Raw genomic sequence first — 16,308 nt, forward strand, 5'->3', positions numbered from 1 at the left:
CTGGCTGGGACACCCTAAGGGCTACAAGCTATGGCAGGAGGCATACTAACTTCTGTTTGCCACAGTAGATTCTGAAAGCCTTGGAGAGGCCTGCACGGCAGGTGTTTAGATGAAGTTTAGCACAGACAAATGTGGCCAGAAAGGAGAACCTCAGCCAGGACACAGCTCAGAGCCTGGACCCTGTGGAGCACACTGGGTAGCCTGGAGCCAAATAGCAGATCAAATCAGCTGGATGGTCCTAATCAGGATCTGGAAGAAAAGGTAATGTTCTCACTGTGGAGGTTGTGTTCCTAGTGAATGAGGGGCTCCAAGAAATCACCAACTTCTGGGATCTGCTGTGACCCCTATCTCCTTGAAGTGGTGAAACCTCACAGGGCTTGAAGGAACAGGGTGACAAGGAGTGGGTTGGGAAACCCAGGACATAGTAGGCCAGGGCCCATCCTTCATGCCAGGTTGATGAGAACCCCACGGCAGCACTGCAGGTTTTCCAGTTCCCACCCCTACCCAGGGGTATGGCTAGAGATGGATGGGACCTGGGCTCCATTGTTTTACACATTGGCTGTGTGCTTGGAATTAAATCATTTCATTATAAAATTCCATTTTATAATAGCTAGCATCCAAATACCAGCACAGGAGGAGCTCTGTAATTGTAACTCAGATCTTCCAATCCTGAGCTGCTGCTGACAAGAGACACAAGGAGCAGACACCAGTTCGACCAGATCCCACCAGTTACATGGAGCCTGGCATCGGGAGCTGAGCTGTCACAGCAAATGGGTAGCATGAGGCGTGGCCTGCTGAGTCCCACCCAGGTTGCCTGAGGAAAGATTTACAAGCCATCATCAGGACAACTCAAAAGATGGGAACTCCGCTCAAAATGAAGGACTGTAGTGTACTTTCTGTGAATTATAATGTGCTCTTAAAGTTGGCTTCCATTTTTCTACTTTATATCTTAACATTGGCTCTTCATTGGTTTAAGAAAAATTTTAAATTTTAAACTTTAAAAAATCTACAAAAGTAATCACAAAGCTTGGGTGACCCTACCTCCAGACAGGACGCGCTGAATCACGGAGATATATTCCCTGGGCTCCTGCTGGGTCGACAGCTCCCATCTGCCTGCAGAGATGTTTAGTGACTCATACAGTGGGGCCACGCTCCTAAGCCCACACAGCAGGGTGATCACGCTGGCTGGAGAGTCCAGCACCTTCTCCAGAAACTCAGACTTCTGTGGCGTGAGGTCTTGAAGCACACTGCTGGATAGTATCAAAAGCTTACATTTGTAAGAGGTTAAGCTTAACAACTGCAAGTGCCGCAGGGAGAAGCCCTCCAAGCAGTATAGCAGGATCCCTTCTCTCGCCACAGTCTGTGAAAACAGCGTCCTCAGGTACACAGCCCAGTCCTTGGCATCATCTTCGTACATCACAAGGATGGCCTTTGTGTTTCCTGGAAGAAAAAATATTGCACTGAGTGTCTTATGTTTGAAATGCTAGCAGCAGGTTATGTTATTATTTCTCAAAGTATTAAATACAGCTCTTAGGCACTATACTAACATACTTATACTGGGGATCAATGGTGATTCGTGTTGTCCTCCTTGGAATCACATGGGGTGAAAGTCATCATTAAAATGTCACAAATACACTTCATGCAAGTTTGGGCTGGGTGCACACAGTGTGCATTGTGGTCCGCAGAGAACAGACACTCTGCTAGGGTGTGGGGCTCCCAGGCCTGGCTCCAACAGCAGCCCAAATCCGCCCTCTATCTGCCATGTCACTCTTTTCCAACCATTGCTTCCAAATGAAAGTTTTATAAAAGAAGTCTTGCCAAGTTAACGGAAGCACTTTGAGACAAGCAAACGAATTCACACTAAAGGTACTTCTTCTAGGTAAAGGTGGGCACTAAAGTCAGATTATAGGATTTCCATCCTCAAAGAGCCAGCAAGATAAACATCTATTTAAAAAGATGAAAGAGATTCAGTGGCAAAAACCAAATTAATGGGGCTCCTGAGTCATAAAGAAAGAGGCCAATGCCATGGCTGGAAGGTGTCAGCTCACTCAAAGCCCACCTGCACCCAGAACCGTAGTGATGCAGAGTCAGGGTCCTCAGCCCTTCAGGTCTTCACTCTCTTCCTGTCCAGCACAGCCAGGGCATCTGTGGACATGGGCAGCCAGGTCAGAGCCTGCCCCCCAAGTCCTGCCATGGGGAGGGGAGGATCCAGGAGAGGATTCTCCACAGGTCCCAACAGTGATGCCCACCCATGATGGTCCCAGAGAAGCACACAACTTCCTGTCTTGCATCCCTCAGATTATGACGTGGATCTGAGAGCAGATCCTGCCCCTCCAATGTAGGTAGAGGAAAAATGATTCAGGTAGTCTTCCTCAGCACACCAGGTCCATTTTCACCTGTGTTGAAATTGAGCTTTCTTTTTACATTTGCATTGGATATATGCTTTGTCAATAACCTCTATATGCCAATTTTCAAAAGCCTGAATATGAGCATTCAATGTCATTCCTCTCCTCTCTGCAACACATGATGTATTTCACACTTTGTTCTTTACTTTTCTCAGTTACCGAGATTTTCCAAGGACTGGAAAGGCTGGGGAAAAGTTCCCAGCATGGTGCCTTGAGTCGTCAGGAACTGTGTGCAGTGCATCCTTCATTATTTTCTGATTAAGATTAGCGAGATTAGGCTAGGAACTGAAACAATAAAAGATGACCATGAACATAGAATACAGAATTTTAATTCCTGGAAAGCTGCACTAGAACAAAAGAACACTATCTTGAAGATGCAATTAAATTATGCAGATAAATTATTTAAGATTTAAATCTTCAATCTAAAGTAAATAATAGCATTATTCAATGGTTTGGCAGGAACAAAATAGAGCAATGCTAAATCTTATAAATTTATTGTGAAGGGTGCTTTCAGATTCAATAATGTTTTATTTATTTATTCTGCTTACAAAATACTTGAAGTTTTAAAGTTGAAGGAAATTTGCATCAATAATTTGTATCAATAATTACTCTTACAAGCAAATCAAATTATACTGCATTTTATCAAAAGATGAGGCTAAACATGAAATCCTATTGTATACGCACAGCTCCACACAAAGCAGCAGGTTTTGTTCTCTTTGAGCAAGATTCAGTCTCATACAAAAGTGTATCTTGTGCACAGTGGAAAAAGATTGCATGATGTATCTTTTCAATATTATTTTTTTTCTAGCTTGTAGCCAAAGTGCAGAAGAAAAGAAAGTAGAAGATTATAAGAAATACATGGTAGTTATAAGAAACTGAGGAGTGGCGACATGAACATTAAGCCTGATCTAATCACCACATCTATACAACATACTTAAATTATACAGTAAGTAAACTTGAATTGGTATATGTTCCAACTTTGTAATATTATTTCTAGTACAACAGAGGAACAAAAGAGGAATTTCCAAAGATCTTAAAATTGTGAAATACACAGAACTCATATTCCTCCTTTAGGACAGAGGGTCAACGTCACTTACTGGTAATGGTAGAAAATACCAAGCACTTCTTGTGTAATCTATATGCCTGACAGTCAGGTGCTTAGCAGCTGACTACGTCCTCCCTGTGTTTCACTGCCCTGGGACTCAACTCTGGTCCTGCCAAGCCTCTCTCTGTGCCCCTGCCCAGCAGTTCATAAGCACTATGTGTTGGAGTACCGAGGGGCCTGTGTCTGCCAGTGAGGGAGAGAGCTAGTGTGTGAACACCGAGCTTCTCCACCCTGGAGGTTCTGAGGTCCTTTCTTCACAAAACGCAGAGGGTTGCAGAGACAATGAAATTTTAGTGTATGTGCTGCAGAGGAGAGCATGGGTCCAGGTGTTATAGTTGCTCCTTGCACCATTCTACTTGCTGGCATACACATTGCAGACTTCTCTCTTGTCTCACAGTCCCCATTCTCTCACTCATGTTTCCTGGGCTCACCCTGAACCTCAGAGCTTTCTTCAGAAATTTCTATATACATACATTCTTTAATTTTGTTCTTTTTAAATGGGTAAAGTACTAACACATCATTTAAGATTATGTTTTTCAGTGATAATAAAGGAATGAACAGCAGAAATTATTTTACAGAAATTCTGGACTTACTCTTTTTTGTTCTCCTTAAGGTGTACACAAATACTACTATGCCTCACACAGCACCCAGAGAAGGGAATTTTTCTTTTATGTAAATAAGTATAGCACTGCCTTAGTTACTTTTCTCATTGCTATGACAAAATATCCAAAGTTAAGTGAGAGAAAGTTTATTTGGCTCATAGTTTATAAAGGTTTCAGTCCATAATTGGCTGTTCCAAGACAGGGGCAGTATGGCAGAGGGGCATCACAGAGAAATGGTCCATGGCAAAGCAGGGCAGGCAGAAGGAAGCCAGCAGTGAAGCAGCAATAAGCAAGGGACAATAGCAGTTTCTTTCTGCCCCTTTCATATTCTATCAAGGCTACCTGCTTAGGGTGGGTTTCAAACCAATCAGTAGACCAATTTATTAACCATATACTCTTAAAAATACATTCTAGATTCAGCTACCTCTGAAAGCCCCACCTATGACTGCATGGGACTTTGGGAGACATCTTGACGCAAGCCTTAGCAAGCATTATTTTGAAAGTATCTCTTTTTACTTCACATATATAAACTCAGAATGTTCAATTCTCACCTCTGATCACTTTTAGACCTAGTAGACCAATTCAAAATTTTTTTAAAAGTACCTAATAGGATTGTTGAGCGTATACACTGAAAAACTTCCTATTAAGTATTTGTCATGAGGTATGGAAAATTGGGACTGAGGAATTATCAGTGCTTTCCATTGAGACTGCCTACCTCTGAAAACAGGAAAGGTTTATTTCAATTCCTGAAATATTACCTCAGTAATAAAATATAAAGATTAAGTGTACATTAGCTTTAAAATAAGTGATTAGTTTTAAATTTCTATATTATTTATAGACATTGGACAAAATTAAAGAAAATAACATCTCTATCAATATAGAGATAACGGGTAAGAATTTCTCACTCTTTTCTAAGTTTTCAAGATGTTATGTATTAAAAGAGGGGACATATGCAAGTGACAATATGGGAAACAATTGTGTAGAAAAGGCTTTTAATATCTAGAGCATATCTCAACCATATTCTGGAAACAAAAATTATTATTTGGTTAAATAATTATCATAATAGATAATGCTCATGTTGTGCTAATAGTTAATGCTAATCATAAGAGAAGTATTATAATTTCTTACAATATATCAGGTAGTACTTTAGGAGACTTGCCTAGTCCTCACAAAAAGTTTATGAGGTAAATACTATTTGTATAATTACTTTCCAGATAAGAAAATTGTTGGTGCTTAAAATATCAGTTAATTAACTTGGTTAAGATTATTGTGGATAACAAGTAGCTCGAGTGATACTCAAACCCAAGGCATTCAGCTCAATACAGCTATTGCTCAGCTCTTCCAGTGCACGGATGAGTGTTCTTGCCCACAGATGAGTGTTCTTGTCCAAGTGACTCAGGATGGCATATTCAGAGTTCCATCACTACGTGGTGAGCCGGACTATAACTGCAGCATGCACACATTGTCCAGAGCACAGATCATGAAGTTCCTCATTCTTGGGGCACTGTCGCTTCTTTTCACACACTCACAATCGGAGTGCAGCAGGATGTTGAGGCTCCAAATGGTACCAACTGTTAAATAGTTCATTATAGATTATAGATCTCTGTAGAGATTTAAAAATGTCTCAAACATACAGCAGACTGAGGAATATTCTTTCTGTGGTATCCATATCCTCCTCCTTTTTTACTGCTACTTTTCTATAGATAATCAGCGCTGAGGTAACTATATCATAAGACAACCCACTATCTTATACTCTTTTATTGAAAATACTGTGACCATCTGAAAATAGTGTGATCAAGTAAACCAAAATGTATTACAAATTTGAAGATTAATTCTAATTTTAGACCATTTGAGTAGAATAGTGAAGGCAGAATCAGTGAAGCATACCCAGGCCACCAGCTCACACAGTTTCCTTAGAGCTCTCCCATCTCCCCTTGGTCTCTACCATGATCTCCTTGGGACCTGAATACTTTCTATGGTCTCCCATTGGCTACTGTACCAGAGGCTGATCCCATGGACCACATCACCTGGCTCCCAGCAGAGCATCTGAGGGCAAGAAGATGAAACCACAGCCCTACTTAGCTCCTGACTCCCACATTCTAGGGCTGGCAGTGGCTGCTCTCTCATGTGGCCTTTGCCCGAGCTTTCTTCCATGGCTCCAGTTTTCATGTAGTTCCAGTCTTTCTTCCTCTTTCCTCACAGGTCGAGTACAGGATTTCCACTGTTGCTAATCTGAATGCCTCCCTCTGCCTCCTTGGATTCTTTAGCCTTGCACATCTCAATGAATAATCCTTTTATTATTTATTTTTCAGTTAAAATCTTGAATGTTGCCATCTGTTTCTTGTCAGAGTTCTGATAAATATACTTATATCCTGTGCCCATGGAAAGTACACTACATCAGAGGATTTTGGAGCTGGGTTGCTGTCATCAGTGAGTACTCAGCCACCCGCTGCCAGGGAGACAACAGTGCACTGGCATTCATGGCCTATAGAAACACTGTCATGGCTCAGATTTCCACCAGTGGTTATTTTGGGTGGAGAGGTGGTGGGGACAAGTATGAGCTCCAATGTTTGTGGAATTTGGTTGATGTGTACCAGGAGGGATTTTACAAATGTGGGGTGAGAGGAAGACATGCTGCAGACCATGTACACATAGACAGGGTACAATCAGGGTTTTCACATTCATGGAAGAATGTGGCTCAGACAAGAGTGGAACCTAACACTGTAGACAAGAAGATGGGGTCAGGGATAAAGCTAAGAAGTTAGAATTCCAAATTCTCCTGGATCTTTCTTAACAGAAAAAAAAATCAACATTTCCTTGAAAAGCAAGAAAGAAAACAAAAATGAACACAAAGAAATTTTCAAAAACTTTTTTGGAGCCAATTGCAGAAGTCAACATTTCTTAGTACCCAGGCCAGTACCCCTCATAGGTAGATTCTAGGATCAATAGCTAGAATTAGATCCCAGAAGAAAAGAGAGAATACTCTAGAGAAACTATTTTTATACTCAGAAATTATTCCTAGATCTTGCCAATGTGCATCAGAATGAGTCTGAAAAGTATTGTATGGGATGAATTCTAAGGGTTACACTGAGTGAAGAAAAGCAGAAACTGGATCTGACAGAACTCATGGATGTTGTTGGATTGGTCAGCTTCCCTGCTGCCAGGGCAGAATATCTGGTACGCACAATTTAAGGAGGGGAAGTTTATTTTGGTTTACAGTTTCAGAAGGCTCAGTCCATGGTCAGCTGGCTCTGAGGCAGAAACATTATGGTAGAAAGGCCTGGCAAAGCAAAGCTGCTCACCTTATGGTGGCCAAGAAGCAGAGCACAAGGGAAGAGGACCAATGAGGGAAAGAGCTCCTCAGGCACCCTTCCAGTGACCTCCATCTTCTGGGCCTCACTCCTAACAGCTCATTCAGCAAAGAGCATCAGTCAGTCAAGTCACAAGGCATACAGTGTTCCCATGATTCCACTAACTCTCCAGGAATGTCTTCACAGCCACTGTGGTATTCATACAAAATTCAGGATTTAACGTGTCATCTCACACATGTGCAGTGCACTGACCATCCGTTAGAATGGTTAGTTACACCTTGGACGCCACAGTGGTCTGCAATCAATGAAGATGCAATGTTAGAACTTTGTTACCATTACAAAGCACAGGGGCCATCAGGTCAGCTTCCTAAGAGGAGTGGACAGAAAGTACTTCAGGTTTTGTAGGCTACATAGGTCCTCTTCCTACCTTTTGTTCCTTCTCCCACTCCTATTTTGGTTACAAGTATCTCATTAGAAAATGAATATGACATATGCAAAACCAGAGTTAGGCTGGTCTAGACAGATCAAGAACATTTCTTGAACATAGTATTCACACTCCTGAGACTCTAAATCTTATTGTTTTTCCACCTCTCCCTCAGCATACACTTACAGCTGGATGGGGGGTCGCCTACTTGTTAACACAGAAAAAGAAGGATGGCATTAACTTCCTGCTGAGTTCGAGACCCTTCTGCCACTGTGTGACAACCCTATGCTGATGGCCTGGAAGAGCATAATGAAAGGAAACTTTTGCTAGTTGAAAGGACTGTGTGCAATATATATGGTATTTCAATTTGACTTGAAATAAAAAATGAACTGAGCTATGGATCTACATCAAACAGAAGAAGAAAGAGTGGGAAAGAATATAGTATGCTTACTTGATTTCAGAATTAAATGCACCAACTAGGTCACTAAATACAAAACAAAACAACAAAACAAAACAAAACAAAAAAAACAAACCCTAACTGGGAAATATGAGCTTATAAGTTACATTCTTCTATGTAATGATTTCCTTATGCACGTCTGTGGCTTATACAAAGGCAAATTAGATTTGAACTCAGCTTCTCAGTTTTCCATCAAGAGTGATTCAATCTGTACAACAAGCTATTGGCCAAGTTGGTAATCAACAAATGTTTATTAAAATTTTTCTAGACTTACACTTGAGGCTGCAATAAGATCAAGGTTTTATAGGTTTTATGTGGTTGTAGGAAAATTCATCTTACAAATACCTTACTCTGTGGCAAAGCAATTCAAACATAACATTCATTTCAATAAAAAAACCTTGTATCATTTTTAATGTTTTTGTTTTGTTTTGTTTTTGTCTGTGATGATGGTATTTTGCTATTGTTCTTTTTTTAAATTTACTATCCTCTTTACAATACAGAAAAAGAATTCGGAGGGTAGATATCTTGAAGGCATAAAACATAGATATTATCATTGCATAATTATATCACTAGACTAAATTTACATGACCATATTGGTTTGTTAGATGTATAGATTTCTAACAGTCTTAAAAATACACAAAAGAGTGAATTTTATGTATGCATGTAAATTGTACAATATTCTGCACAATAAAAACAGAAACCTGATAGCTACTATAATATTTGAATAAAAGCCTCCAGCACCAGCAGCAACTCTATTAACTTTTAAATATCCACATTACTTACTCCTACAAATTTACAAAGTTCAAACTTGATGGAAATTTGCTATATCAGTCTTTAGTAATTTTGGTACATCTGTAAGCTAAAAATTGAATCCTTCCTAAGTGACTTAGTGATATTAATTAGTAGGACTGAAATATCAAAATTATTTTTTGAAGAGATTACAACTGACATGTTGACAATATTCAGACAAACATTCCAGTGCGTTTATGCTACTTGGAGTGTTACAGTATTTTCCTTTTATTATCAGTGCCTATTAACCTTAGAAGATATTGTGTTTCAAGGCATATTCTATATTTGGGTCATATAATAGCCCTTATACCCAGCCTGCCTTATCTTTATTTGCTTACTCTTGTCTGAGTCTCCCTTCTGCTTTCCTATCATCTTTTTTCAGTTTCCATATATTTGTGATATTTGTCTTCCTGAGCTTGACTTCTTTTAGTTGCCAGGTCCATCTGTTTTCCTACAAATAACAAAATCTCATTCTTTATAGCTCAATAATACTCCATTATATAAATATCACATTTTCTTTATCCATACATCTGTTGATGGACAGCTGTCTTCCTATCCTGGCTATTGTGAACTATGTAACAATAAGCATAGGACTGCAGATATCCCTATAGTCTGTTTACTTTAATTCCTTCCTGTATACACCTAGAACTGGTGTCTGAGTTACTTTTCTTGTTGCTGGGACAAAATATCCAACACCCAAAGTTAAACAAAAGTTTTATTTCAGCTCACAATTTGTAGAGGCTTCAGTCCATAGCCAGCAGTCTCCAAGACAGGGGTGGCATGGCAGAGGGGCATTGCAGAGGAGAAACAGTTCATGGCAAAGCAGGGCAGGCAGAAGGTAGCCAGCAGTGAAGTAGCAAGCAGCAAGTGACAAGCAACCAGAGACCCTCTTTCTGTCCCTTATATCTTATCCAGGCTACCTACCCTTAGTGTCGGGAGCACTCACACCAAAAACCAATCAGTGGACTGATTTAGTAATCACAAACTCTTGATCACAGCATCACATCCTCCAGGTATAGCCACCTCCAAAAAGCCCCACTTATGATCACATCAGCTTTGGGGGACATTTAGACACAAACCATAATAAGTGGTAGAGTTGGTTCAAAAGGTGGCAGTATTTTTAGTTTTTTAAGGAACATGCATATTGATTTTCATAGTGTCTGTACTGATTTACATTTCCACTAACGGTATAAAAGGACTCCTTTCCCACTGCATCCTCATCAGCATTTACTGGCTTTTGGAGTTTTGATGATAGTCATTCTGACTACATTGATAGAATCTCAAAGTAGTTTTGATTTGTATTTCCCTGATGGCTAGGGATGAACATTTTTTCAAATACTTATTAGCCATTGTACTTTTAAGAAATGTTTATTCAATTCATTTGCCCCTTGATTGATTGGGCTACTTGATTTTTTGATGTGAATTTTCTTGAGTTCTTTATATGTTCTAGGTATTTATTTTCTGTTAAGCGAGTAGCTGGCAAAGACTTTCTATCATTCTATAGGATGTGTTTATTCTGGTAGTTTCCCTTTCTGCACAGAAATTATTTAACAAAATGGTCACATTGCCAAAAGTGACTTACAGATTCAAAGCAACCCCTGTCAAAATACCAATGACTTTCTTCACGGAACTAAAAATAATCCTGAAATTCATATGGAAACATAAACGACCCAGAATAATAAAAAAAATTCCTAGGCAAAAAGGCCAAGGCTGGAAATATCACAATACTGGATTCCAAATTATACTACAATGCCATAGTTTTTTTTTTTTTTAAAAGCATGTACTGGCACAAAATAGACACATAGATAAATGGAACAGAATAATTGACACAGAAACAACCCCACACAACTACAGCTATGTGAGACTAGACAAAGAAGTTGAAAAGACAGACTCTTTAATCAGTGTTAGTGGGGAAAGTGGATATCCACTTGTAGATTGAAACTAGATCCACATCTCTAACCCTCTACAAAAATCAATTCAAAATGGACCAAAGACATGCTAGAAGACAAGAAACCTTGAAAGTGCTAGAAGAAAACATAGGTGAAGAACTTGCAGCCATGTGCAGAGGTAAAGACTTCCTAAGCAGGACTCCTATAGAACAGAAAATAATAGCAAGAATCAACAAATGGAGCTATATACATTAAAAAAGTATTATAGTTTTAATAAAAATGTTTTACTTTTTAAAGATAAAATTTTAAACTTGAGAAGATGTAAGCTAGAAAGTTTGTGATCTGCCAGAGGTCACACCATGCTAACTGTAAAGCTGAATTTAATTCACATCACCTACTGCCAAATTCTGGCTTATTACCATTGTTTTGCGCAGGTAATAGCATTGACAATTTGAAATAAATATACAGTTCCTCCTTTGGAGGTTCCAGTGGATAAGAGCATATGACCAATTGGTCAGATTAATAAAAAATAACTTCAGTTTCATCAGCAAATATAATTCAAGCAAGAGGAACCTGCACTGGCATTCTCTTATTTCTCTATTCTCCTTCACTCCTCTATTCAATCTCTTTTTTTAAAATCAGAAGATGGTTGTAATTGTAGGAAAAAATGATGGATAATAATGACTTAAGAGCTATGATCAAAATAATTTATCTTTCCTGAGTTCTTTTCAAGAACTTTTGTGAGAGCTAACTATGCACACGAATGCTCTGTTACTCAAGTGCATAAATGAAGGACATGCTTGATACACTCATGTCCTCTAACTCCAGTGGGATCTTGTAGTTTATGCTGGAAAGTACCTGGTTATCACTTTAACACTAACATCTTTCAGGAATTTTGTCATGTGAAGAAATACACATGTTATCATATTATGAACATATAACAGTGAAGAATATACTTTTTGTAAAAGTTAAGACAGTAAAATATCTTGAAAATACCTGTATACTATGAAATAATGCACACAACAATTAAGGAATAAGATGGGTATCTACTAATATGATGCAAACAAAACCAGCAAGGGAGCAATATCCTGCTGTCTGCACCCTTTGTAGCTGTTCTTATGAAGAAGGGAAGTGGCCAACCCAGGGGCATCTGTCTCCTACACTACCACAAGCCCCACCTGGGCAGAAGATTATGGTCAATGACACTTTATTTTAGGTCAAAAAACAGCACATGAGCAACACCCAAGGTATCTCTTGAACAATCCTTGAGTTTAGGTTAGCGTTGATGTCAACTACACTGCGCCCACATTAACACCATTCTGTCTTCAAAGTATAGCTAAGGACCTTGACCCCTTTGGTAGCTTAAGAGAACCTGGGTTTTCCAAAATTAGAGCCAATCATCATGTAAGTAAGCACTTGGTTAATTTTTATGGTAATGGAAATTCCCACTTCTTATGGTATTTCTAGTACCATAGTTGATCATGGCTATAATTCTTCATTTCTCAAACTTTACTGATACAAATAAAAAAGGTTTAGTCTTTCCTACATGGAAAAATATACTATTGTGTATTAAGGAACTAAATATACGTAATTTATTTAGTTCACTAACATCAAACTTTTCCCAAATGAGGGCACATAACCTATTTATGAACAAAGGGAATGATATTTGAAGTTATGTATCTGCAGTTGGACTCTAGTTCTGAAATAAATATTATATTTACATGTATTCATTTTAAACATTTAAAAATAAAATAGATTGGTGATTTGGGAGGTGAGATTTTATAAAGCAGTCAATATGTGATCAAGTAAAAATGTTTTTAATGTATTTCAGCACATATGTCTACAAAATTTGTCTACAAAACTTGCTATTTTTATTATAAATCCCTATATTTCAAATGTCTATTAGTAAAATTATCAGAGCTCCAAACTCAGACACGAAGCTGATTATAAAAACTATGGTTCAGCCAGGGATATAGCTCAGAAGAGCAGTGCCTGTCTGGCTAGCAGGTGGTCCTGAGTTCAATTCCCAGTACCAAACAAAACAAAACAGAACACTATGGTTGAAAAATTAATGTTAAAATTTTTGAACCATGCCTAATACTTTGTACAGGATTTAAAACTAAACTTTTCTGAACAGAAATAATGGGCTTGTTTCCATTAGTATTGAGAGTTGAAAGTGGATAATATAAACAATCTGTATATAGCTTTTATAAAAATGTGAACTTCCAGACAAAGAAATATGATATTAGAATATAAAAAACAGAAAAAAATACCATAAGTTATAGTTTTTTTCTCTCCACCCATTAAAAAGTGAAGCATCACACTATATAAAAGTTTAATGATAGTGCTATGCCAAGAATATACAAAAATAATTTCTTTTATTCTTAATTTTAGCAATTCAATTTATTGAACTTTATTTTTAATTATTTACATTTAAATACATTATAGGGAAATAAATATCCAAATGCAATGTTGAATTTTTTTCTAGATTTTTTTTTACTTGATTTTGTAAAAATATTGTTTAAAAATTTACCACTTGGACATATATTAGTACAGCTTATAATTGTAATCAAATTTAAAGTTAACAAAAGATATGTATATATTATTTTACTAAACCATTAAGACCTGTGGCTGAGAAATCTTCTCACATTATTTAATTAGGATCAGTAAATATATTGTCTTGGAAGTTGAATATCAATAAATTCTTATCTATCACAAAACTCAGAATAGAGCAACATACAAACCAAAAAGATTGAAATTTTAAAAATGTTCCTGTTTGGTAAATGTCTGTAGTTTTATTATTTGACTTTAAAAAACTGAAAATGTATCATGAATTAATGTATATACTATGGTGAAAATTATAAAACATAAACACAATTATAAAACATGCACAAGTTCATACAATTCAAAACAAATATTAGTTATATTTCTGAGTAGAGGATTGTGGGATATTATGATTTTATTCTTATATTATTGTCTAGCCTTTAAGTGTTCCACAATGCACATATAATACTTTCATAAGAAAATAACCTAAAATGCATGTCCTATGGTTCCATTCAGAGAAAGCCAGCCTTATTCCACCTAAAATATTATCATTAAGAGCAAGTGGTCTCAAAATAAACTTCTACCAGGGTGAAAAAAGTTTCATGTTCTCAGATGGTAAAACAAAGCAGCACCGCGAAATAAAATTACTGACCTTCTGAAAGGATGGAATAATACTGTGCGTCTAAGCAGAGTGTTTTGCCTTTGGGAAGTCTTCAGTGAAAGCAGACAGGATGTGGCACTAAGACTTGTAGAAGTTTAGGAGACATTGGGAGTAGTCCCGAGTTTATCAGCTGAAAGCTTTCAGCCTTGGTTAAGTGCTTTCCTATAATGAGCTTCAGTTTCTTTACCACGACCCCTAATTCCTAGAGAACTATGCAGCCCATGTGCCAGGGTTAGGGTTGGTCACACGGAAGCCACCCATAGGAGCAGCGATGTTGATGACAATAATGGCAAAGACCATCAAAGTCCAGCACATGCCTAGAACATGCCTGTGATGTTTCACAGGACTTGTGTATTTAACATGTACCAATTGTATGCTCTTGTCCCATTCTGCACTCCTGGTAAATGTGTGCTGCAGAAAACACCTCATACGGGTACTATTGAGGATTTAATAGCAGCAGTAGCCAGTGGCAGTGCTGATGTGGATAACAAGAATTTTTTTGTGCCACTAAAACAACTTGAATTCCAAAAAGATATCCCAATAATGAACTAGTGTATATCTTCTCAAACATGACTTCTTCGGTGCAGCATGACTGTGCTCTTTATCATTTGGCTTGTATGAAAGCTTATCTTCCATGCGTTACTCCTGGGATTTTACCCAGCCTGAGGATGTCTGGGTGCCTGATGACTGAGTCCTGTCTGCGGCATTCTCTCCCCTCTGTTGCTGAGATAACCTGTGTTTAGAAATCTGCATTAGGCACCCACTATTGCTGTAAAAAAATTTACCCAAAATGAAGTGGCTTTATTTTTTATTTTTAATTTCTTTTGAAGTGGCTTTAAAGCAACATCAGCTTATTATCTCAACAGTTCTGGAGATCAGTGAGATGTGTTGCCCTGGGCTAACACCAAGATACTGGCAGGAACCTGCTCTTTCTGGAGGTGGGAACATGTCCTGGTCACTGTACATCCACATGCCCCGCAGTTGGCAGTCCAAGGTCATGGCCCCACTCCTGTGCCTCAAGCCAGAGCCTTGGGAACCCACAGCCTTCTCCCAGTGTCACGTGGTCACTTTCCTTGGTCCCCTTTTCTGCTTCCCCTGAAGGACTTTGTCATGGGCCTATCTAGATGATCCATGAAAATCTCCCAATCATAAACTCGGCTAATTAGCAACCTTAATCCCACCTACAGCCTTGATTCCTCTTTGCCAACAAACCTCATGTAGTCACAGGTTTGAGGAGCAGGACACACACACACTGGGAATTTTGACTTCAGCCACATCTGGACACTGCCCCAGCTGTAGTTTCTTGCCCTGCTCCCTGAAAGCCTCCTGAAGAAAAACAGAGCTATGCAGTATGTTTTCTGATTCTCTTCTCACAGTGTTTGTAGGATAATCCTGATTAAATAGCTTACGTGATCATTGTTTAGATCTTCTACACAGTCAAAGCAAATGATACATTAGAAGAATTTTTGAGGAGTCAATTAGCAGGGGTTTGAAAATTCCTTTGAAGATGAAAAGCATTAGGCAGATGCAAATTACCAGCATGGCATTGTTAAAGCACTCCTTATTGCTAATATCCTACAGTATGTTTTAATCACATCTATATTACAACTTTGATCATTTTAAACACCCTAGTGGCCATCATTAAAGGCACTGCTTTTTCGGTCATTACATTGTAGATATTTCACTTGGTGTTACATTATCCACCTGCGAGGACCATGCGATAGGAAAGCGTTCTCTTTTTCCTGCTATCATTTGAAAATCATGCTAATCTGTTCTTATAAAGAAGGCTCTCATGTTGACCTATTAGTAGGCAGCCATCAGCTTTTATGTTGCATATTTTTCTAATAAACAACTACTTCTTTATTTATTTGAAAAACAGAAATGGCAAAATGGGCAGAGTAGGTATGGGTCTATATTAGTGTGAGAATGAAGTGAGTTTATTTCACAGACTACAGTGCTTATTGATCAGGTCTTTGTGTTCAGGTGTCCTGAATTCAAAATCCAGCTCTTTCACTTATTTGTCCTATGGCCTAATGCAGACAATTGGCCGCTGCTGCCTGGATCCCCAGAGGCAGCACCTAGATAACAGCTCTGGGGCTCTCAAGTGCTATGAGAATGAAA

General features: G+C 38.4%; 1 protein-coding gene across 2 annotated transcripts in view; it reads right to left on the bottom strand.

Moving 5' to 3' along the window:
- The window catches only part of Bank1 (B-cell scaffold protein with ankyrin repeats 1), a 243,578-nt gene that overhangs the window by 201,914 nt on the left and 25,356 nt on the right, over positions 1-16,308 (bottom strand). The window contains exons 2-3 of one of the 2 annotated variants that reach the window (XM_013505421.1): positions 2,060-2,145; positions 1,042-1,440 (exon numbers count right to left, since the gene is read on the bottom strand). In XM_013505421.1, coding sequence (XP_013360875.1) covers positions 1,042-1,417 — 376 coding nt within the window. In that variant the 5' untranslated portion in view covers positions 1,418-1,440; positions 2,060-2,145. The remainder of the gene's footprint in view (positions 1-1,041; positions 1,441-2,059; positions 2,146-16,308) is intronic. The other variant, XM_013505420.1, reaches the window with a different exon arrangement.

Source organism: Chinchilla lanigera, unplaced genomic scaffold (assembly GCF_000276665.1).
Source record: "Chinchilla lanigera isolate Chin_1 unplaced genomic scaffold, ChiLan1.0 scaffold00095, whole genome shotgun sequence".
Lineage (NCBI taxonomy): Eukaryota > Metazoa > Chordata > Mammalia > Rodentia > Chinchillidae > Chinchilla > Chinchilla lanigera.